The sequence below is a fragment of the Narcine bancroftii genome, chromosome 2 (genome assembly GCF_036971445.1).
Source record: "Narcine bancroftii isolate sNarBan1 chromosome 2, sNarBan1.hap1, whole genome shotgun sequence".
Classification (NCBI taxonomy): domain Eukaryota; kingdom Metazoa; phylum Chordata; class Chondrichthyes; order Torpediniformes; family Narcinidae; genus Narcine; species Narcine bancroftii.
This window is the reverse complement of record NC_091470.1, coordinates 247007432-247030797: the sequence shown is the minus strand read 5'-3', so window position 1 is coordinate 247030797 and position 23366 is coordinate 247007432. Positions and strand designations below refer to the sequence as shown.

General features: G+C 39.5%; 1 protein-coding gene across 4 annotated transcripts in view; it reads right to left on the bottom strand.

The window, feature by feature from the left end:
- arpp21 (cAMP-regulated phosphoprotein, 21) overlaps positions 1–23366 on the bottom strand; it is a 338413-nt gene that overhangs the window by 66321 nt on the left and 248726 nt on the right. For all 4 annotated transcript variants that reach the window (XM_069920751.1, XM_069920753.1, XM_069920752.1 and 1 more), the window contains exons 13-15: positions 8826–8885; positions 8522–8739; positions 4432–4659 (exon numbers count right to left, since the gene is read on the bottom strand). In XM_069920751.1, coding sequence (XP_069776852.1) covers positions 4432–4659; positions 8522–8739; positions 8826–8885 — 506 coding nt within the window. The remainder of the gene's footprint in view (positions 1–4431; positions 4660–8521; positions 8740–8825; positions 8886–23366) is intronic.

Here is a 23366-nt window from a genome sequence, read left to right as displayed (position 1 = left end):
GGAGAACATCTCCCCACCCGCGAAGGAGACAACCCTACAGAGCAGTGACCATGGCAGTGTACCAGCAATGGGGTCAGCAGCTGAAGGACCCACAAAGGTTGCGGGCTGCTGGAGACCGACTCATGAGAACCAGATATTGGAAATGGGATTTGAGAGGCTACTGAGGGCAAGAAGGGCATCAAACATAGGTAGACAGGGCAATGAAGAAGGTGTTTAACATATTTATCTTCATTGGTAATGGCACTGAGAACAGGAGTTTGGAATTCTACAATTTGTTGGTGAGACTTGTTAGGTCTGCTTTGTTCATGAATGAGTGAGACAAACACCAGACTGAGTCGAAATCAGGGTTCTTTGTTCTTTATTACCGGATTGTAACACTTGCGACTAACCATGTTAGTCGGAGAATGCATTCTGCCGTTATCAGCAAAATGGTGATTTTTTATACCCTTGGATATGTGCTTAGAACATCATCATATCATTACTTGTCCAATGACTAAAACTGTTGCTATCCTTTCCCTGCTAGCTTCCTGCCTCTCAATCCATCAATGTCTCTCTTATCTTGTAAGTACAAGGATGCATTCACATCTTGTTACAGCCCTGCACATTCCCATCTCATGATGTTTTACCTAACAGGAGTACAAGGACACCTCCCCTTCTTGTTACAGCCCTGTACAGGGTAACTCCTTACACATTCCCATCTCATGATGTTTTACCTTACAGACTACACTTGGAGTATTAGTTTGAGATGGTTGTCCAATAATAGGAAGTATGCCACTAAGATGTTAAGGTTACAGAAAAATTATTCAAAAGGATGTTGCCAGGACTGGATATCTCAATTTATAAGAAAAGACAGATACTGGGACTTTTTATTGGAGGCTAGAGTAGCCTGAAAGAGGTTTATAAAATCATGAGGGGTATTTTTCCCAAGCTAGGGTAGTCTAAAACTAAAACACATAGATTTAAGTTGAGAGGGTAAAAATTGAAAAGGGACCTGAGGGTAACTTTTTCCACAAAGAGGATGTTTGGTATGTGGAACAAGCTGTTAGAAGAAGTGGAAGAGGTGGATTCAATTGCATCATTGTAAAGACATGTAGATATAGATAGGAAAGGCTTATGGAAATATGGGCCAAAAACAGGAAAATGGGACAAACTTTGGTAGGCAATATGGTAAGCATGGACGAGCTGGGCCAAAGTGCCTGTTTCCATGCTGTATAATGCTATTACCCTATCTGTTATTCTTTCTTTGGCTTGGCTTCGCGGACGAAGATTTATGGAGGGGGTAAATGTCCACGTCAGCTGCAGGCTCGTTTGTGGCTGACAAGTCCGATGCGGGACAGGCAGACATGGTTGCAGCGGTTGCAGGGGAAAATTGGTTGGTTGGGGTTGGGTGTTGGGTTTTTCCTCCTTTGCCTTTTGTCAGTGAGGTGGGCTCTGCGGTCTTCTTCAAAGGAGGTTGCTGCCCGCCGAACTGTGAGGCGCCAAGATGCACGGTTTGAGGCGATATCAGCCCACTGGCGGTGGTCAATGTGGCAGGCACCAAGAGATTTCTTTAGGCAGTCCTTGTACCTTTCCTTTGGTGCACCTCTGTCATGGTGGCCAGTGGAGAGCTCGCCATATAACACGATCTTGGGAAAGCGATGGTCCTCCATTCTGGAGACGTGACCCACCCAGCGCAGCTGGATCTTCAGCAGAATGGACTCGATGCTGTCGACCTCTGCCAACTCGAGTACTTCGACGTTAGGGATGAAAGCGCTCCAATGAATGTTGAGGATGGAGCGGAGACAACGCTGGTGGAAGCGTTCTAGGAGCCGCAGGTGATGCCGGTAGAGGACCCATGATTCGGAGCCGAACAGGAGTGTGGGTATGACAACGGCTCTGTATACGCTTATCTTTGTGAGGTTTTTCAGTTGGTTGTTTTTCCAGACTCTTTTGTGTAGTCTTCCAAAGGTGCTATTTGCCTTGGCGAGTCTGTTGTCGATCTCGTTGTCGATCCTTGCATCTGATGAAATGGTGCAGCCGAGATAGGTAAACTGGATGACCGTTTTGAGTTTTGTGTGCCCGATGGAGATGTGGGGGGGCTGGTAGTCATGGTGGGGAGCTGGCTGATGGAGGACCTCAGTTTTCTTCAGGCTGACTTCCAGGCCAAACATTTTGGCAGTTTCCGCAAAACAGGACGTCAAGCGCTGAAGAGCTGGCTCTGAATGGGCAACTAAAGCGGCATCGTCTGCAAAGAGTAGTTCACGGACAAGTTTCTCTTGTGTCTTGGTGTGAGCTTGCAGGCGCCTCAGATTGAAGAGACTGACATCCATGCGGTACCGGATGTAAACAGCGTCTTCATTGTTGAGGTCTTTCATGGCTTGTTTCAGCATCATGCTGAAGAAGATTGAAAAGAGGGTTGGTGCGAGAACACAGTCTTGCTTCACGCCATTGTTAATGGAGAAGGGTTCAGAGAGCTCATTGCTGTATCTGACCTGACCTTGTTGGTTTTCGTGCAGTTGGATAACCATGTTGAGGAACTTTGGGGGGCATCCGATGCGCTCTAGTATTTGCCAAAGCCCTTTCCTGCTCACGGTGTCGAAGGCTTTGGTGAGGTCAACAAAGGTGATGTAGAGTCCTTTGTTTTGTTCTCTGCACTTTTCTTGGAGCTGTCTGAGGGCAAAGACCATGTCAGTAGTTCCTCTGTTTGTGCGAAAGCCGCACTGTGATTCTGGGAGAATATTCTCGGCGACACTAGGTATTATTCTATTTAGGAGAATCCTAGCGAAGATTTTGCCTGCAATGGAGAGCAGCGTGATTCCCCTGTAGTTTGAGCAGTCTGATTTCTCACCTTTGTTTTTGTACAGGGTGATGATGGTGGCATCACGAAGGTCCTGAGGCAGTTTTCCTTGGTCCCAACAAAGCTTGAAAAACTCATGCAGTTTGACATGCAGAGTTTTGCCGCCAGCCTTCCAGACCTCTGGGGGGGATTCCATCCATACCTGCTGTTTTGCCACTTTTCAGTTGTTCAATTGCCTTATATGTCTCATCCTGGGTGAGGACCTCATTCAGCTCTAGCCTTAGGGGCTGTTGAGGGAGCTGGAGCAGGGCGGAATCTTGGACTGAGCGGTTGGCACTGAAAAGAGATTGGAAGTGTTCTGACCATTGGTTGAGGATGGAGATCTTGTCGCTGAGGAGGACTTTGCCGTCTGAGCTGCGCAGCGGGCTTTGGACTTGGGGTGAGGGGCCGTACACAGCCTTTAGAGCCTCGTAGAAACCCCTGAAGTTGCCAATGTCCGCGCTGAGCTGGGTTCGCTTGGCGAGGCTAGTTCACCACTCATTGTGGATCTCCCGGAGTTTGCGCTGAAGATGGCTGCATGCGCGACGGAAGGCTTGTTTCTTCTCTGGACAGGACGGCTTTGTAAGGTGAGCCTGGTGGGCAGATCGTTTCTTTGGCAGCAGCTCCTGGATTTCCTGTTATACCAGCTGTGCATATGCAGATGTCGAACTGACACTTTGCTCTCTGGATTTGTTTCACATCCTAATAATGTGCTTGTGGTTGGTTAATAGGCCACTGTAACTTGTCCCGAGCATGCAAGTGAGTGTTAGGAGTGACAAAGCAGGTTGTTATGAGAAAGCTTCTGTGAACAGAAAATGTTCATAGCTACAAGACTTTAACATATTCTAGGTAAGTGAAGGATGCTAAGAAATGAAAGACAAATCATTCACACAATCAATTAAAATTTCTTCTTGGTTGATGGGTCAGATACATATGAAGGCAGAATGTTGTTTTGAATGCTGCTCAGTTGCTGCCCCATGTTTAACCATCTCAAACTAATGGGAACATTTCAGTCAGAAGTAGACAACTGAATACTGAAGGATCGGGTAGCACACTGGTGGAGTTAATATCACCACTACCTCATAGCTCCAGGCATCCTAGTTCAACCCTGATGGGAAAATGGGGAGAATAGAAAAGGAATTAGAGTGGATTATGCAAATTGGAGCAATTATCATATTGAATGGCAGAGCAGGTTTGGGGTCTGAGTGGCTTCCTCTTGATCCTATTTTCTGATGTGCTTGTGTTTCCATGCTGAATAGCAATGAGAATTAACTGAAAGATTTGATCACATAAGCTGTAGCAATACCGGATAGAATGCATACCTGTACAGTACTACTGAGATTTGCAAAATACTTAACATTTAAATGGTCAAGCAATAACTTCATATATTATGGTTCAAATGGCTGGTTCCAATTGCTTTACTAAAGCTTTTTAAAAAATCAAATGGTTATTATTGACCTCCATTCTCCATTTTGCTTTCATGCACATTTCTTCCTAATATCAAAGAAAAAGCAAAAAAAAGGGACCGAAGAAGCGCAACGTTAATGTGAAACATACTAGGGCCTTTCATATTCTTTGGATTTTTATTAGCCTTGAATTGTAACAGTTGCACTAACCTGTGTGTGGATTTAGCAGAACACTGCCAGGTGGTATACCTGTAGCTTCCAAAGGAAGCAAAATATAGCTTGTGTTGGTAGATGCCACCTGTCCACCCATTCCACCATCTGGGTAGGAGACTGACCCTGTAGAGTTGACTGATGCTGGGATAACATTTGCACTCTGCAATGGTTGATGGATTCTTGACAGTGAACCTGAGGAGCCAGCACTACTGGAAGACTCTGAACCTAGAGAACGCAAAATAGTTTTTAAACTCATCAATAATGCTCTGATGACTAAGTGTGAAGATTTTTCCTAAAACTCAATGACAGATCCTTGCTCCCTTTTTTTTAAATGTAATGAGAGAGCTGGTATTTATCAGGGCTTCTCCCATTTCATTTTGGAGCCAGAAAAATGCTTACCTATGTAACATACTTCTCTCCCAAATTATGCAAGAAAATCACTAGTAGCTGGTGTAATGAGACAGATAAAATTAATCAGAAAAAATTAATTTCTAATGTAGATGGAGAGTGAGAAAGTAAGATTCACAACCAGTGACTCATGCTTAAACCAAAGGGATGAGGGAGGAGTTGGCTAATATATACTGGGAACAGAACAATTGAGAAACAATAGTGGACATTTAGTTAGATTTTTCAGAATGCTCAACAAAGGTATATTTCATTTAAAATCAAACAACCATGAATAGACAAGGAAATGAAGGAAGGCATTAAATTAAATGTTAATGCACATAAATGGACAAAAGTGGTGAGAAACTAGAAGACTGGGAAAACTTTAAAAAGCATAAAATCATTCAGAAAGCAATACAGAAAGGACAGATCATGAAATTAAACCAGCTCAGAATATAATAACAGACAGCATGCTTGTTTTAAATAGTGATAAAGAAAGGTGAAAGTAAACATAGGTCCCTTAGAAGATGAGAAGGAGGATTTAATAATGGGTTATAATGGCTGAAATGTACAAGTATTTTGCGTCAGTCTTCATAGTGGAAGACACAGGTAATGTGCCAAAGAGTGATGTTAAGGAGGTGATGGGAATAGAAGACCCTTCGCAATTGCTATAATTAGATAAATAGTAATGGACAAATGAGTGGACCTAAAGATAGTTAAGCCTCCTCATCCTGATGGAACATATTCCAGGGTATTGCAAGAGATGATGAATGTTATATCAGATAGATTTGTGGTAATATACTAAAATTTTGAAATCTGGACAGGTTCTGGCAAATTGTAAATTCCAGAAGGACTGAACTTAAGAGTAGGTAAGTTCTGGTGCAAATGTACAGCCCATTGGTGAGGCCGCACCTGGAGTCCCGTGTGCATTTTTGGACCCCTTACTTGAGAACTGGCTTTGGAGGCAGTGCAGAGGAGGTTCACCAAGGTGATTGTGGAAATGAGAGGGTTAGTTTATGAGGAGTGATTGAGTGCCTTGGGAATATACTCATTTAAGTTCAGAAGGATGAGGGAGTATCTTATAGACACATAGAATTATGAAAGGAATAGATAGGATAGAAACAGGGAGGTTGTTTCTAGTGGCAGGTGATATAAGGGGACAAAATCTCAAGATTTGGGAGAGTAGATTTAAAATAGATGAAGAGGAGGTTTCTCCCAGAATGGAGCAAATCAGTCCACTAAAGCCATAGAGGCTGCTTCATTTCATGTATTCAAGACGTATATATTTTTGAAGAAATAGGGGAATTGTGTGTTATGGAGAACGAGCAAGCAAATGGGCCCAAGTTCACGGCCAGATCAGCCATGATCTTATTGAATGGTGAAGCAGGCTCGAAAGGCTTGATGAACTACACCTGCTCCTATTTTGAATGTTCTTGTGTTCTTAGCCAAAGGAGAAATTTGCCTTTTAAACTACAACCATGTTCTGTTCTCCAATCCATACTGAACAGTCTCAGGTATGAGTTCCATACTTCACAACTGTTAGCAGAGGGATTTTACTGCTTTTAAAATGCAACAGAATTATATGGGCTTCTGATGCAAGGAGAATTAGAAAATGTTACAGGCAAGGAAAATGATTCCACTTGCCATTACAGCATATTGATAAAAGTATTTTTAAATCCAAAACAATAATTTTACTTCATATTTATTATGCAGAGGACACTTACTTCTTACACTTATAGGGCCAGCCTTTGATAATTAAAAAACAGGAGCAAGGCTGCATAATACTTTTAAGCCCACCATCATCCAATGAACTCATAACTGATCCCCTGCTTTCCACTTTGATCCCCATACCTGTTCATTTCCTTAAAATTCTTAAGCTTCTAAGCCTCTTCCTTGAATTGTTTCATCAATTAAATATCCTCACTTTATGCAATAGAGAGTTCCAAAGATTCAGTCCTTCTGAACAAAAAAAATTGACTCCATTTCTGTCCAAAAAGCTATTTCCTGAAATTGTGCTCTTTGAAGCAGCCAATAATAATTACAATTTCACCACGATTTTTGTTTTACAGGCTTCAATGACATTAACTCATTCTTCTGAACTCCAGACCCATCTCACTCAATTTCCCAATAAAGATACTTCCCTCATTCCAGAAATCAATCCAATGAATGTCAAAAAACCAGAATTTGATTTTACAAATGCATGTACAATTTCATGCACCCAAAATTATCATAGTATTAAAAAAAATCAACATTATATTTGACTTTCTTTATGTGCATGATAACTTGGTATTTCATAGACAAATCAACTTTGCAGGTTGACAATCAACATTTATAGATATTTTAATTTCAAATGTTCCCTTGTGTACTTTAATTTCCTGTCCAGTTATTTAACCTGTCTACAACCCTTTGTAGATTAATTGGGTTTTCTCACAGTTGAACTAATAGTAGACATGGTCCAGAAGGTTAGAGCAAATGAAATCCAAGGCAGGTTGGGCAAACTGGCTCCAAATTTGGGTTAGTGATAGGAGGAAGAGGGTTATTGTCAAGGGTAGCTTTACTGAGTGGAAATCTACAACAAATATTGATATTAAGACTTTTGATGTTTATGATATAAATTTGAATGACTGATTTGAATGTAGGAGGTATGATTGGTAAGTTTACAGATGACATGAAAATTGGTTGTGGCATAAATAGCAAATAAGGTTTTCTAAGGCTACATCTGGATACAGATCGGCTGGAGAGATGTGTGGAGCACTAGCATATAGAATGTGTGAGGTGATGCACTTTGGGAAGACCAGTGAGGATAGGATACAAGAATCTTGAGTGACCCATCCATTGTTCCCTGAAAATGGCAACACAGCTTGATAGGATGGTAAAGAAGCCATATGGCATGCTTGCCATAATCATACAAGGTACAGAAAATAAGAGTTGGGTATCATGGTCCAATTTTACAAAACATTGGTTTGGCCACACTTGGAATACTATGTGCAATTCTGTTTGCCACAATATAGGAAGGATGTACTGTAATTGTGCTGGAGAGGATGCAGAGGACACTTACTTGGACATTGATTCCATTTCCAGACTATCTGAGCCAAGGTCATTCATCGTTATTGTATGTTCCATTATCAGAGCTCTCCCAGCACTGATCACCTTCCCTTCATTTCCATTTAGCCAATATGTTTAAAATGTCAAGAACTATAGAATATTTATTTGCTGAACTTAGTTATTTGCCTTTGTCTCTCAATTAATGCCATTGACATCTACATTGTTTGTCTCTCGGATAAAGCACCATTAATGTTAACTTTCTACCATTTCCCTTGATTTGATTCTGTTTACTGGTGCACCAATAAGATTAAATTCTTCCTGCCACACACCTTGTATCATTGCCCATTGAACTACGGTCTTTCCTTTTCACTTTAAACTTAAAATTTCTCTTCTGAACTGAGCCCCACATTTCTTAGTGTAAAGCTTGATTCAGCAGGAATAACCAAATCTATAAGTCGACAAAGAAAAATATATGCTTTGTTAAAAATGCTAAGCAACATGATGAGAAGCAGTTAAAATGTGTATTATTAGAGCAAAAGTATGCTGTTCGTTGTGGCTGTTAATGCTTTAAACGAGTTACTTCAGGATGTTCAGCTTTCACCTTAATGAAATATATTGGAGCAAGGTTTAACGAGAGAACCTGTTGAATACCAGCTACCTGTTTTTGAGAGCTTGCCCATACTCCTGTTACTGTTTGTGCTGTCGCCACGAGTTAATACCGTTATGCCACCGATACTTGCTGTCTTTGTTACAGGAGGCTTCAAGTTTCGATTTGAGCTATCTGAGTCAGTACTACTCCAAGGTCGCTGATCAGTCCACTTCGCGTCCATCTCTGTGCTGCTCTGTCGACTACCTGATGTCTTTCCTGTTCCATCTCTATGACCCAGAAGGCAAAAAAAAGATCATCAATGTTTTGCTATTGAATTAAATAGAATCTAATTTTCAATTATGTAACATCACACCTAAATAACTGCCTCTTCTTCTGTGTGTCATTGAATGTATTGATATCTTCCAGAATGCGGCTGAAGAAAACAAAGAATTCTGGTAAAAGTTCTGCATCAAGCTCAATATGCTCCCTTATACACATATCTTTCTAGCTAGAAAAAGACTGCATGCATTTCTGTGAGCGAATAAAGAGAAGAAGAGTATCTATAGAGAGAAATGGTCACTCAACATTTTGGGTTGGGACATTTTATCAAGACACAAATGGGAAAGGGAGATAGTCAGTACAAAAGAGTGGGGGTAGTGAAGGGCCAGAGGAAAGAAGGTGGGAAATGAGGAGGAGAGATATAGGGGGAGTGGAGAAAGTTTGTGAGAAAAGTGAGAATGTGGCCTTAAACCAAATAGCATGAAAACTCAATGTTATAAATTGAGGTAATCCCTTCTCTGGTCCATTTCCTCTTTACTTACTCCTGTTCTCACCTTTCTCTCAAACCTTCTCCCTCTATCTCATTCCACACAGTGGTCATCCCACCCCCCTCACCCCATTCATTCCTCTCCCTCCTTCTTTTGTCCAGTAAACTATCACCCCCTGGTCCCTCCATTAACTTCTGCCCCAACTTCATTTTTATGCTTGCTCTCTCCCATTCCCATTTTAGTCTCTGACCTGCAAGGCTGACTGACCATTCTCTCCATGGATGCTAGCTGATGCACTGAGTTCCTCCAGCTTCTCATTGTTTGCTCATCGAATCCAGCATTTTCATTTCGCTACACACACTACTGTACCCTGTCACAATCAACATCAAATATAAGTGCAAACTTTAACCTTTAGAAGAAAAATATCCTCATAATTGCCTGCATATAAATCCATCCAGATCGTTCATATTGCAATCTATGTTCAGTCTGAATACAGCTGAAATGAGAGCACTGCCGGCAAAGGGTTATCAATCAGAAAATGTTGAATAATTTTGAGGCTTATCAGACAGAGAGGGAATAAATGCACAAATAGAGGAACTCTATTTTTGCAGCCAGATTGCACTGAACCAGGTGATATAATAGTGGGATATCGAACTTGCATTTTATACATCAAATGGTAACAGGGCATTTTGGCCCAAGAGCCCATGCTGCCAAATTACACCTGTTACGAGACCAAAGGAATCAAAAACTAGCAGCAACAGAAATTCACCAAGACAATGGCAACTAAAACAAATTTGGCTTTATTTTCTTAATATTAAGATCAATATTTAACTCTACTTAACCCCTTTCTAATTCTAAGTGCACGTGTAATTAATGTTTCTATGTTCAGGAAAGTTCTTTGTTTCACTGTCCAATCATTCACTTTTCACTTTTCCAAGTTTACTGGTGTTAGGCAATCTTCCATTCTGTGTAAAGAATTGAATGGATATTATATTCACCAGGCTCTGGTGCTTTAACTTAACTCGTTACTGCTCAGAAAGGTCTTTGTTGGTTTTAGAGAGATATTTGTTGTTCATTGGACACTCAGACTGAGCTCTTTCAATCAGCAACTGAAGTGTCTTACTGAAGAAAATTATCCCCTCTTGGGTTTTTCCAAAAGATAATATCCTTTTCCCCTATTCTGGGAGAAACACAATAACCAGCCACACTTCTGCAGTTGACTATAGAGATTTAAAATAGGCTGAACTCAGGTCGCAAAACCCATCTTGAAATGGGGTCATGCCAACTTACAGCCTTGACCACAAACTGCTGCAGAATACACTCCCAAACAGTGGATGTTTTCTCTCCGTTTGCAAAACCATGTGTCCCCTCTTAGGACAACAAACTTCAACCAGAAATTTAAAACTCTGGTTCCAGTTAATACCTACTTGTGAAAGCACTTCCCATTGTCTCTGCAAAGCCAACTGCAGACACGAAGTCTACCCTTGCATAGCTCTTGCATGGCAAATGAGATGTTTGTTTTTGAAATGTGACCTGATAACTAAACCTCACAATATTACCCATTTAATATATATTTTATCATAATTTTATTAACTTATTCTGTAACACACCCAATAAACATACAACCCCAGGTACATTTTAAATGATGCAAGGAAACTGGAGCCTCAGGGGAAAACTTACAAAAACATGGGGAGAATGTACCAGCTTCTTACAAAGAGCATGGAATTCGAGCCTCAGTTCCGATTGTTGGCTCCGTAACAGTGTTGCTTTAACTGCTATGCTAACAATGCTGCCCATAAAGGTTCTTATTTCTCTTTTTTCTGTAGAAAAAGCATATGCGAGGGCAGGCTTATGATGTAACAGTGCTGTAACAGCATTGTGGTAACTGCTATGCTAACTGCATGGCCCAACATGTAATTTGAGAAGTTTCTGCACCGATTATCCAGTAATGATGGCTTATCGCACTGGCATTTATGATGGTAAATCCTTTCCAGCTAAAATATCTATGGAAGGTCTGGGCATGTTATGAACAGAAAGGAATGTGAAGGTCCCTTTCTGTAATCACATTGAAATGAATGGTTTATTGCCACTTGAATATTAAAAAGCATCATTTTGTGTGATATTAAAACTAATAATAATGAACAATGCCGTAAAAACTGTGAATTAATTAAAACAATTTTTCGTTAAATTCATCGCAAGTTAATTGAATGGGTGGAACAAAAAGAAATTGCAATAGACCTTCATAATTCAGTTTTAATATTGTCCTGATCTGAGTCATGTTTTAAAATCTTGAAGCAGATGTAACTCTGAACACTGAATCTTGCTACATGTGACAATAAACTTGAACTAAGTCGAGGGACATTGATGCATGGATCAACCTGTTTGAGAAAAATGTGGTTTGTGATTTTGAGAAGAAACCAGTAAATCAAAATAGGAACATTACTTTTTGGGCAAACATCACCCTTCTCTATTATTCTTCAAAACAAGAATCAAGCCTTTAAATCAAATTTTTCAAATATTATGCAGTTTTGATTGGGGAAAAATATATTTTTTGTTCACTCTACTTTGTGGAATTACGAAAAATTGTCAGAATTTAACAGCAGCGTTCAGGCATATGGTCAATGAATAATCAGTGCAGGAACTCCTCAAATTACATGATATGTGGCATGGTTAGTATAGCAGTTAGTGCAACGCTGTTACAGCGCCAGTGACCTTGCCTGTCTGTAAGGAGTTTGTACGTTCTCCTCCTGTCTTCATGGGTTTTCCCTGAGTCTCTAGTTTCCTTCCACTGTTCAAAATATACAGGGGACATAGTCAATTGGGTGTAATCGGGCAGCATGGATTTGTGGGCTGATTGAGTCTGTTACTATGTTATATGTCTAAATTTAAAATTTAAATTTACACAAGACCTGTCTTATTGAAATTTGCCTTTATGCAAATTCTCCCATAAAATTTTAAAGAATTTTTCAAGTTGGTAACAATAATAATAAAAAATTACATGATATTCATTGACAATTGGGTATAGTGTACATAAACCATGGAACAGTACAACACAAGAACAGGCCCTTTGGCCCACATTCCTCTGATGTTGAAATTAAATTGAAACTCTGCTGCTTGACCTTGATAGATAGGCAACCCCCCCCTCCCCCAATCCCCTTCTTATGAATGTTCTGTATTCATTGAGGAGCCTCTTAAATACTATTGTTTTTGCTTCCATCACTACTCCTGACAGTCTGTTCCAGTCATCAGCCCTCTCTGTGGAAAATATTTGCCCCTCACATTTCCTTTAAACTTCCTTTCATGTTAAACACATGTCCTCCAGAGTATGACTTCTTATCCTGGGGAATAGATTATAACTGTTCATGCTACCAATGCCTCTCATGATGTTGTACACGTTTATCAAGTCTCCTTCCAACCTTCTATACTCCAGAGAAAACAAATCAATTTTGTCCAATCTCTTCCCATAACTCATATGCTTGAAACCAGGCAAAATCCTCCTAACCTTTTCTGTACGCTTTCCAAAGCCTCCACATATTTCCTGCAATGGAACTGCCAGATTTGCACAGTATTCCAAGTGTGGCCGAATAAAAGTTTATATAGCTGCAACACTGCTTCCTACATTTATACTCAATGACCCGGCCAATGAAGTCAAACAAACTATATGCCTTCTTCACCATCCTATCTACTTGCATTGACATTTTTAAGGAGCTATGGACCTGAACTGCCAGATCTCTCTGCATATCAATAATTTTAAGAGCCCTACCATTAACTGTATACATTTCCCTCACATTTGAACTCTTCACAATACAACACCTTACAATTGTACAGATTAATCTCCATGGCCCTCTAATATGTCATTTCCCTGCCCTGATCTGTCATTTAATTATGTCTTGTTGCATTCTTTTTTTAATATATATTTTTTTATTTTTCATACAGTGAACTATATCAACCAAAATATATACAAACATTTCTCATTAAATATACACAGTGGCATTTTTTCTCCCTTTTCCCCCCCTACCCTCCCTCCCCCCTTCCCACCCCCCTCCAAAACAAATATATTTTAAACATATACAATACAATAAAACCATTAAACAATGTCATCACACAATGAAAAATAAACAAGAAAAATGTGTCATCTACTTTTACACACTGGATCAAGTCATTTATTCTTCTTATCATTTTAGGGGGTGGAGGTCTGAGGCAAGACATCTCTGCTATGTTCCATGTATGGTTCCCAAATTTGTTCAAATAATGTGACTTTATTTTTTTAAATTATATGTTATTTTTTCCAATGGAATATATTTATTCATTTCCGTGTACCATTGCTGTATTCTCAGGCTCTCTTCCATTTTCCAAGTTGACATTATACATTTTTTTGCTACTGCTAAGGCTATCATAATAAATCTTTTTTGCACTTTATCCAATTTGAGGCCTAATTCCTTACTTAGAAGAAAGATCTCTGGATTTTTTGGTATGTTTTTTTTGTGATTTTATTTAATATCTGATTTAGATCTTCCCAAAATATTTTCACTTTCTTACATGCCCAAATTGCATGTACTGTTGTTCCCATTTCCTTTTTACAGCGAAAACATCTATCTGATAATGTTGGATCCCATTTTTTTTTTAAATTTTGGGGTGTGATATATAACCTGTGTAACCAATTATACTGTATCATGCGTAACTTTGAGTTTATTATATTCTTCATAGTTCCAGAATATAACTTTTCCCATGTTTCATTTTTTATCTTTATGTTTAAATCCTTTTCCCACTTTTGTTTAGGTTTATAACTTATTTCATCATTTTCCTTATCTTGCAGCTTAATGTACATGTTCGTTATAAATCTTTTAATTATCATTGTGTCTGTAATCACATATTCTAAACTGCTTCCTTCTGGTAATCTCAAGCTGTTTCCCAATTTATCCTTTAAATAAGCTTTCAGTTGATGATATGCAAACATTTTACCATGAGTTATTCCATATTTGTACTTCAACTGTTCAAATGTTAATAAATTATTTCCCAAAAAAACAATTTTCTATTCTTTTGATTCCTTTTCTCTCCCATTCTCTAAAGGAAAGGTTATCTATTGTAAAAAGGATTAGTGTGTTTTGTGTCAATAACAATTTTGGTATTTGGCAATTTGTTTTTTTCCTTTCTAAGTGGATCTTCTTCCATGATTTAAGTAAATGATGCAATACTGGTGAGCTTTTATATTGCACCAGCTTTTCATCCCACTTATAAAGTATATGTTACGATACCTTCTCCCCTATTTTATCTAGTTCTATCTTAGTCCAGTCTGGTTTTTCCCTTGTCTGGTAAAAATCAAATAAATAATTTAATTGTGCTGCTCTATAATATGTTTTAAAGTTTGGTAACTGCAAACCACCTTGGTTGTACCTCTCTGTTAAATTATCTAACACTATCCTCAGTTTCCCCCCTTTCCATGAGAATTTCCTTACCATTAAAGAATTTCTCTGTTAAGGGAATTGGTAATGTTTGAAATAAGTATTATATCCTTGGGAAGACATTCATTTTAATGCAATTTACTCTCCCTATCAACATCAGCGGTAATTATTTCCAATGTTCTAAGTCTTCCTGCAATTTCTTTATTAGTGGCTGATAATTTAGTTTGTACAGGTGGCTTAAATTATTATCTAACCTAATACCTAGGTATCCGATTGCTTGAGCTTGCCATTTAAATGGTGATTCTTTTTAAAATTCTACATAATCCACATTACTCATTGGCATCACTTCACTGTTATTTCCGTTGATCTTGTACCTCGATATTTCTCCATATTCCTTCAATCTCTTATGTAGTTCTTTTATTGATATCTCTGGTTCTGTTAAGTATACTATGATGTCATCTGGAAATAAACTGATTTTATGCTCCTTCTCCTTTAATTTTATCCCTTTTATTTTATTTTCTATTCTTATCAGTTCTGCCAAAGGTTCTATTGCTAAAGCGAACAATGAGGGGGATAGTGGACATCCCTGTCTAGTTGACCTATTTAATTTGAATTGGTTCGATACATATCCATTTACTGTTACCTTCGCCAATGGACCATTATACAAGAGACACAAGAGAAACTAGTCCGTGAACTACTCTTTGCAGACGATGCCGCTTTAGTTGCCCATTCAGAGCCAGCTCTTCAGCGCTTGACGTCCTGCTTTGCGGAAACTGCCAAAATGTTTGGCCTGGAAGTCAGCCTGAAGAAAACTGAGGTCCTCCATCAGCCAGCTCCCCACCATGACTACCAGCCCCCCCACATCTCCATCGGGCACACAAAACTCAAAACGGTCAACCAGTTTACCTATCTCGGCTGCACCATTTCATCAGATGCAAGGATCGACAATGAGATAGACAACAGACTCGCCAAGGCAAATAGCGCCTTTGGAAGACTACACAAAAGAGTCTGGAAAAACAACCAACTGAAAAACCTCACAAAGATAAGCGTATACAGAGCCGTTGTCATACCCACACTCCTGTTCGGCTCCGAATCATGGGTCCTCTACTGGCATCACCTACGGCTCCTAGAACACTTCCACCAGCGTTGTCTCCGCTCCATCCTCAACATCCATTGGAGCGCTTTCATCCCTAACGTCGAAGTATTCGAGATGGCAGAGGTCGACAGCATCGAGTCCACGCTGCTGAAGATCCAGCTGCGCTGGGTGGGTCACGTCTCCAGAATGGAGGACCATCGCTTTCCCAAGATCGTGTTATATGGCGAGCTCTCCACTGGCCACCGTGACAGAGGTGCACCAAAGAAAAGGTACAAGGACTGCCTAAAGAAATCTCTTGGTGCCTGGCACATTGACCACCGCCAGTGGGCTGATATCGCCTCAAACCGTGCATATTGGCGCCTCACAGTTTGGCAGGCAGCAACCTCCTTTGAAGAAGACCGCAGAGCCCACTTCACTGACAAAAGGCAAAGGAGGAAAAACCCAACACCCAACCCCAACCAACCAATTTTCCCCTGCAGCCGCTGAAACCGTGTCTGCCTGTCCCGCATCGGACTTGTCAGCCACAAACGAGCCTGCAGCTGACGTGGACTTTTACCCCCTCCATAAATCTTCGTCCGCGAAGCCAAGCCAAAGAATCCAATTAATATTTTTTTGGTAGATTGAACCTCTGTAATACTTTAAATAAATAATTCCATTCTCTCTGTCAAAGGCTTTTTTCTGCGACTAAAGCAACAGCCACTGTTGGCTTCTTATTTCCTTGAACTGCATGAATTAGATTAATAAGTTTACAGACATTATCCACTGTTCGTCTTTTCTTAATACATCCAGTTTGATCTTGTTTTACTAATTTTGGTACACAATCGGCCAATCTGTTTGCTAATAATTTCACTATTATCTTATAATCTGAATTAAGTAGAGATATTGGTCTATATGATGCTGGTGTTAGTGGATCCTTCCCCGTCTTTGGTATTACTGTAATTATTGCTGTCTTACATGAATCTGGCAAGTTTTGAGTTTCTTCTATTTGGTTCATTACTTCCAGGAGAGGAGGAATTAATAACTCTTTAAATGTTTTATAGAATTCTATTGAGAATCCATCCTCTCCAGGTGTTTTATTGTTCAGCAGCTTTTTAAATATATCCTGTACTTCCTCTAGTTCAAATGGTTTTATCAGTTTGTTTTGTTCCTCTTGCAATTTCAACAGTTCAATTTTAGCTAAAAACTCTTCTATTTTATCAACTTTCCCCTCATTCTCAGTTTGGTATAATTGTTCATAAAATTCCTTAATGTTCTCATTAATCTCTATTGGATTATTTGTAATTTGTATGTCCTTTTTCCTTGATGCCACTACAGTTCTTTTAGCTTTTCTGTTTTAAGTTGCCAGGCTAATATTTTATGTGTTTTTTTCTCCCAGTTCATAATACTTTTGCTTTATTTTCATTTTGTTCTTCTCCACCTTGTACGTTTGTAATGTTTCATATTTTATTTTCTTGTCTGATAATTCTCTCCTTTTTGTAATATCATCCCTTTTTACTAGTTCCTTTTCTGTACTTTCAAACTGCTCTATTTCCCGATTGTAGTCCTTTTTCATCTTAGTTACATAACTTATTATCTGCCCTCCAATGAAGGCTTTCATTACGTCCCATAATATAAATTTGTCTTCCACTGATTCTGTATTTATTTCAAAATATGTTTTAATTTGGCGTTCAATAAACTCTCTAAATTACTGCCTTTTAAGTAGCATGGAGTTTAACCGCTGCAACCATGCCTGCCTGTCCCGCATCGGACTTGTCAGTCACCAACGAGCCTGCAGCAGACGTGGACATGCCCCTCCATAAATCTTCATCCGCGAAGCCAAGCCAAAGAAAAAGAAAAAAAGATATGTTCTTGGTGGGATGTCCTCCAGTTCTATTGCTAATAACAGATCAGATTAGAATGATCAGATAGTAATCTAGCTTTATATTCAGTTTTCCTAACTCTCCCTTGAATATGGGCCAACAACAAAAACATATAAATCCTTGAGTATGTTTTATGCCTACTTGAATAATATGAAAATTCCTTCTCTCTTGGGTGTTGCCTCCTCCATATATCCATAAGTTTCATTTCCTGCATTGATTTAACCATAAATTTGGCTACTTTATTCTTTTTGCTTGTCTTTTGTCCCATTTTATCCAACATTGGGTCCAAATTAAGGTTAAAATCCCCTCCTATCAATATATTTCCTTGTGTGTCTGCAATCTTCAAAAAAATATCCTGCATAAACTTTTGATCCTCCTCGTTAGGCGCATATATATTTAGCAAATTCCAAAATTCTGAGTATATCTGACACTTTATCATTACATACCTCCCTGCCGGATCTATTCTTTCCTCCTCTATTTTGATTGGTACATTTTTGTTAACTAGTATGGCTACACCTCTAACTTTTGAATTATAGGATGCTGCCGTTACATGTCCCACCCAGTCTCTCTTTAGTTTGTTATGTTCCGCTTCAGTTAGATGTGTTTTCTGCACAAATGCTATATCTACTTTTTCCTTCTTCAATAAATTTAGTAGCTTCTTCCTTTTAATTTGGTTATGTATTCCATTAATGTTTATAGTCATACAGTTCAACGTGGCCATCTCATATCCTGTTTACATCTCATTTCCGCTTCCTCACCCCTTTTCCCCATTTTCATCTCTCAGTTTTCCCTTTTTAAACTCAATGTATGACAACACATTTAAAACATAAAATACTCTAACAACTCCCACATCCAATATTACCTTAACCCCAAATATTCCCCCCCCCCCTCTCTGAGTTGCACCTTATCCCTTGCCGGGCAACCAAAACTCCCCTTTCCATTTGGATTGCAATCCTGCTCGCAAGTGTCAACTGATTTCACAGTGACGGTTATTCTCTCCACCCCCAACCCCCTTGCTTCCCTTCTCTTTCCCTTCTTTAGTTCTTCACATATACATTGTTTTTACATTTTTATATATATCTTATCGCCATTCTTCATTCTTATTACATCTCTTCATCTCTTCTTCTGTCTTGCAAGTGTTCTGCAAATTCTTGTGCTTCCTCCTGATCCGAGAACAGTCTCTTTTGCTCCCCAGGGATAAATATTTTAAGTACAGCTGGATGTCTTAACATGAACTTATATCCTTTTTTTCCATAGGATCGATTTTGTTGTAATAAACTCCTTCTTCTTCTTTAAGAGTTCAAAACTTATGTCTGGGTAAAAAAATATTTTTGACCCTTGTATTCCAATGGTTTATTGTCTTCTCTAATTTTATTCCTTGCCCGCTCCAGTATATTTTTTCTTGTCGTATATCTCAAAAATTTTACTAAAATGGATCTTGGTTTTTGATGTATCTGTGGTTTCGGAGCTAGTGTTCTGTGTGCCCTTTCTATTTCCATTCCTTCCTGAATTTCTGTCATTCCCAGGACCTTTGGGATCCATTCTTTTATAAATTCCTTCATATCTGTGCCTTCTTCATCTTCCTTTAGGCCCACTATTTTTATGTTGTTTCGCCTACTATAATTTTCCAACATATCAATTTTCTGAGCTAACATCTCTTGTGTCTCTTGAATTTTTTATTACTTTCTTCCAATTTTCCTCAAGTCGTTTACTTCCATTTCTACAGCTGTTTCTCGTTCTTCCACATTTTCTACTCTTTTCCCTATTTCTATCATGACTAGTTCTAATCTTTGCATTTTATCTTCTGTTCTTTTCATTTTTCTTTTAATTGCACTAAATTCTAATGACAACCATTCTTTTAATGCTCTCATTTGTTCTTCAAAAAAAGCTTTATCTATATTCTGTCCATCAGTTTTATCTTCTATCTCTCTGTTAAGATCTTGGTCTTCTTCTTCCTCTTCTTCTCTGTCTGTATCTGTGTTTGTGTCTTCTTCTTTTCTTTGTATCTGTGTCTCTTCTGATGAGTAGCTTGTCTCACTTTGTCGGGTCTGTTCTTGCTTGGCCTCTTGCTGTTGGTCCTCTTCTTCTGAGCTGCTCATCTGTCAAGCCTCCTGCTGCTGCTCCTCTTTCTGTTCACCCTGTCGACTTTCTTTCTCACCTGATACTTCACTCTCTCTCCTGTTGCTTTCCTCATCTTCCAGCTGAGAGCCCTAGTGTCGGGCATCCCTCAGCTGGTCGCGCCGTGGTTGCCCACTCATCGGCTGAGCCCCCTCCCGTCATTGTTTTACTTTACCTTAGATTGCGCACTGTTCACTTTTGTTTGGCTCAGAGAGCCCTTTTTGTAGTCCACTGGTCAGGGGGTCGTTACTCCACAGGGCCGGGACTCCGCAGGGCCGGCATCAACCTCAGAGATCGGGCGCTCTACGCCACCACACCGCTTCCTGTTCCTTCATGCAGGTAAGACCTTCTCCTTTCTTTTCTGGTGTCCTTTTTTTTTCCCATTGTTTTTACTTTTTTCTTCTTAGGTGCCATTTTCTTTCTCTTCTCTGCAACTTTATCTTTTATTTCTTATATTTTGTATTTCTTGAACTTAGTCTTTTCTTCACTTTTTTTCCTCTTTTGTGGAGAGGGCTGGTTTTACCCTACCGGCAACTACTCCATCACGTGACTCCTCATCTTGTTGCATTCTTTGATACCTCTCTACACTGTTAACAACTCCACTAATCTGAGTATCTTCTGAAAATTTAATAACCCACCCCCTATTTTTTTAATCCAGGTCATTTATATATATCATGAACATCAGGGGACCCCACAGATCCCTGTGAAACACCACTGGTCACAGGCCTCTATCCTGAATAACACCATTCCACCACCCCTCTATCTTCTATGAGCCAATTCTGCATCCAAACTATCAACTCACCATGGATCCCATGCATTTGCACCTTCTGGATTGGCCTTCCATAAAGGACCTTGTCAAATGCCTTACCAAAATCCATATCTACTTCCCTATCCTTATCAACCATTTTTGACATCTCCTCAAAAAACTCAGTCAAATTGGTATGACAAGATCTATCCTTCACGAAGCCATGATGAATGCCCCCAATCCAACCATGACTTTCCAAATGTTCACAAAACCTATCCCTGATTCCCATTTGTTTCCATGCCACTGATGTGAGTCTTACGGGCCTATAATTTTCTGTTTGCCACTCTCCAGTCCTCTGGAACCTCTCCTGTCACTAGTGAGGATGCAAAGATCTTTGCCAAGGCCCAAGTATTCTCTTGAACCACCTCTTTCAAAAACCTGGATATACGACATCAGATCCAGGGGACTTATTCACTTTTATTCTCCTTAAGAGATCTAATATGACTTACATTTTTGATCTTACACATGAGCATTCTCCAGATTATGCTTCTTATCATTATCCATGTCTTTCTCCTTGGTAAACACTGATGCTAAGTACTCATTTAGTACCTCACCCACTTTCTCTGACTCCAGGCATAAATTCCCTCATTTGTTCTTGAGTGGTCCTCTCCTCTCCTTCGTAATCTCTGTTTTCAATGTAAACCTTCAGATTTTCTTTACTTCTGGTTCCAAAGAAAATTTTGGGCCCCTTTTGGTCTTCCTAATGCCCTGCTTGAGCTAATTCCTGCAACTTTAGATTCCTCCAGGGCTCTGTCTGACTGTAGCTTCCTGATCCCTGCATGTGGCTCCTTTTTCTTTTTCACTAAGTTCATGACATCTCTCATCATGGAACCATAGAATATTACAGCAAAGAAAGCAGGCTTTCAGCACTTCTAGTCTGTGCCAAATTATTAATCTGCCTATTCTGATTGACAAGCACCCAGTCCATAGCCCTCCAATCTCCTTCCACCCATGTACATGTCCAAATTTTTCTTAAATGTGAAAATTGAGCCCACAACTTTAGTTGGGAGCTCATTCCAGTCTCCCACTACTCTTTGTGGGAAGAAATTCCCCTTAATGTTTCCCCTAAACTTTTCCCTTTCCACCCTTAACCCATGTCCTCCGGTTTGTATTTCACCTAACTTCAGTGGAAAAAGCATTCCACTTGTTTTTACACTCTTAATTTTGTATACCTCTATCAAATCTCTCCTCATTCTTCTATGGTCCAGGGAATAAAGTCCTAACTTTTCTAACCTACATCTGTAACTCATTTCCTGAAATCCAAGCAAAATCCTAATAAATCTCTGCACTCTTTCAATCTTATTAATATCTTTTCTGAAGCTAGGTGTCCAAAACTGCACACAATACTCCAAATTTGGCCTCACCAATGTCTTATACATCATCCAAGATTCTATTACCTTGCCAACTCTATCCCATCTTTGCACTGGAATATGCAAGTTCTGGACTCTACCTAGCTGGTCCTTAAACAACTTCCATATGTCAGCTGTGGGCTTGCCCAGTATGGCCACACTCATCTTACTCCCCCTAGCTCCTGTCTAATCTAATTGTAATTTGACCTTTCCCCAATTTAGTACTCTTCTGAAAGGCCCAACCCTACCCTTGTCCATAACGACCTAGAAAGTTAAGGAAAAGTGATCATTAACCCAAAATATTCCCCCATTGAAACTCCAATCACCTGGCCAGGCTTATTTTCCAATGCAAGGTCTAGTATAGCCCCTTTCCAGGTTGGGTTTTCTACATGCTGCTTCAAGAAATTCACCTGGAAGCACTTCTCAGTATAGTTTCCATTAGTTTTATTATGGGTAGCGTTAGGATGAATACACAATGAAATTAAATTATATAAAGTGGAGTAATACGATATGGGTAGTTACAGAAAGATGACTTTTCTGACTGCAGCAAAATCAGCTGATGGACAGTTCTCAGGAAAAGACCTCTTACGTAATGAGGGGTGTACCTGTGCATGCCATTCAAGGTCCATTTATGTTACTGAGCCTGAATATTCAAATTAAAGGCATTTTGATATGAGAATCTTCCAGGCTTTCTTTTTCAGATGAATGTCACAATGAATGTGCTTGAAAAGCTGAAGAACTACTCCAGGTAGTTATTTTAAAAGTTAAAAAAAAACATTTGGCAAAGTCAGCAAGTCAGACAACAACTATGGAAAGGGACACCTGTTTCAGCTATAAAACTCTTTCGCAGAGCTGGGAAAGGCAGATGCAAAGTAGGTTTTCAGTTGGAAGGATGTGTCTTAATTAGTTATTGTCACATTAAGCTTCCAGGCCTCAGAAATGAGTCATGAGAGACTGCAGATGCTGGAATCTGGAGCCAAAAACAAAATGCCTGAGGAACTCAGTGAGCATCAGTCAAGGCAGAGTGATAGTCACTTTTAGGTGGCGACCTTGTTGCAGGGTCTCAACCTGAATATTTGGGAATTTAAGGGTTATGTGGAACAGACAGGCGATCATTTTCTTTGGCTCCACAGATGTTGCTTGACCTGCTGAGTTCCTTCTGCAGTTTGTTTATTGCTGTGCATTGGCTTGTTCATGATAAGGGAGTGAGACTTGACTGGTAGACTAGACTTATGTGTGTAGGATAAGATGAAATTAAAAAAATTGAAAATGTTGGAGAAAATGTCAGATGGTCCAACAGCACCTGTGGACACAGAAACAGTTAGGAAGGAAAAATGTAAAATGAACCCAAGAGGGCAACTTTTTCTTTTTTTACATGGGATGGTAGGTATATTATTCCAGAGTAAGTGCTTGAGGCAGGTGCAATTACTACAATTAAAAGATATTTGGACAGGTATATGGAGAGAAAAGATTTAGAGGTACATTGGTCAAATGCAGGAAAGTGGGACTAAAATAGGC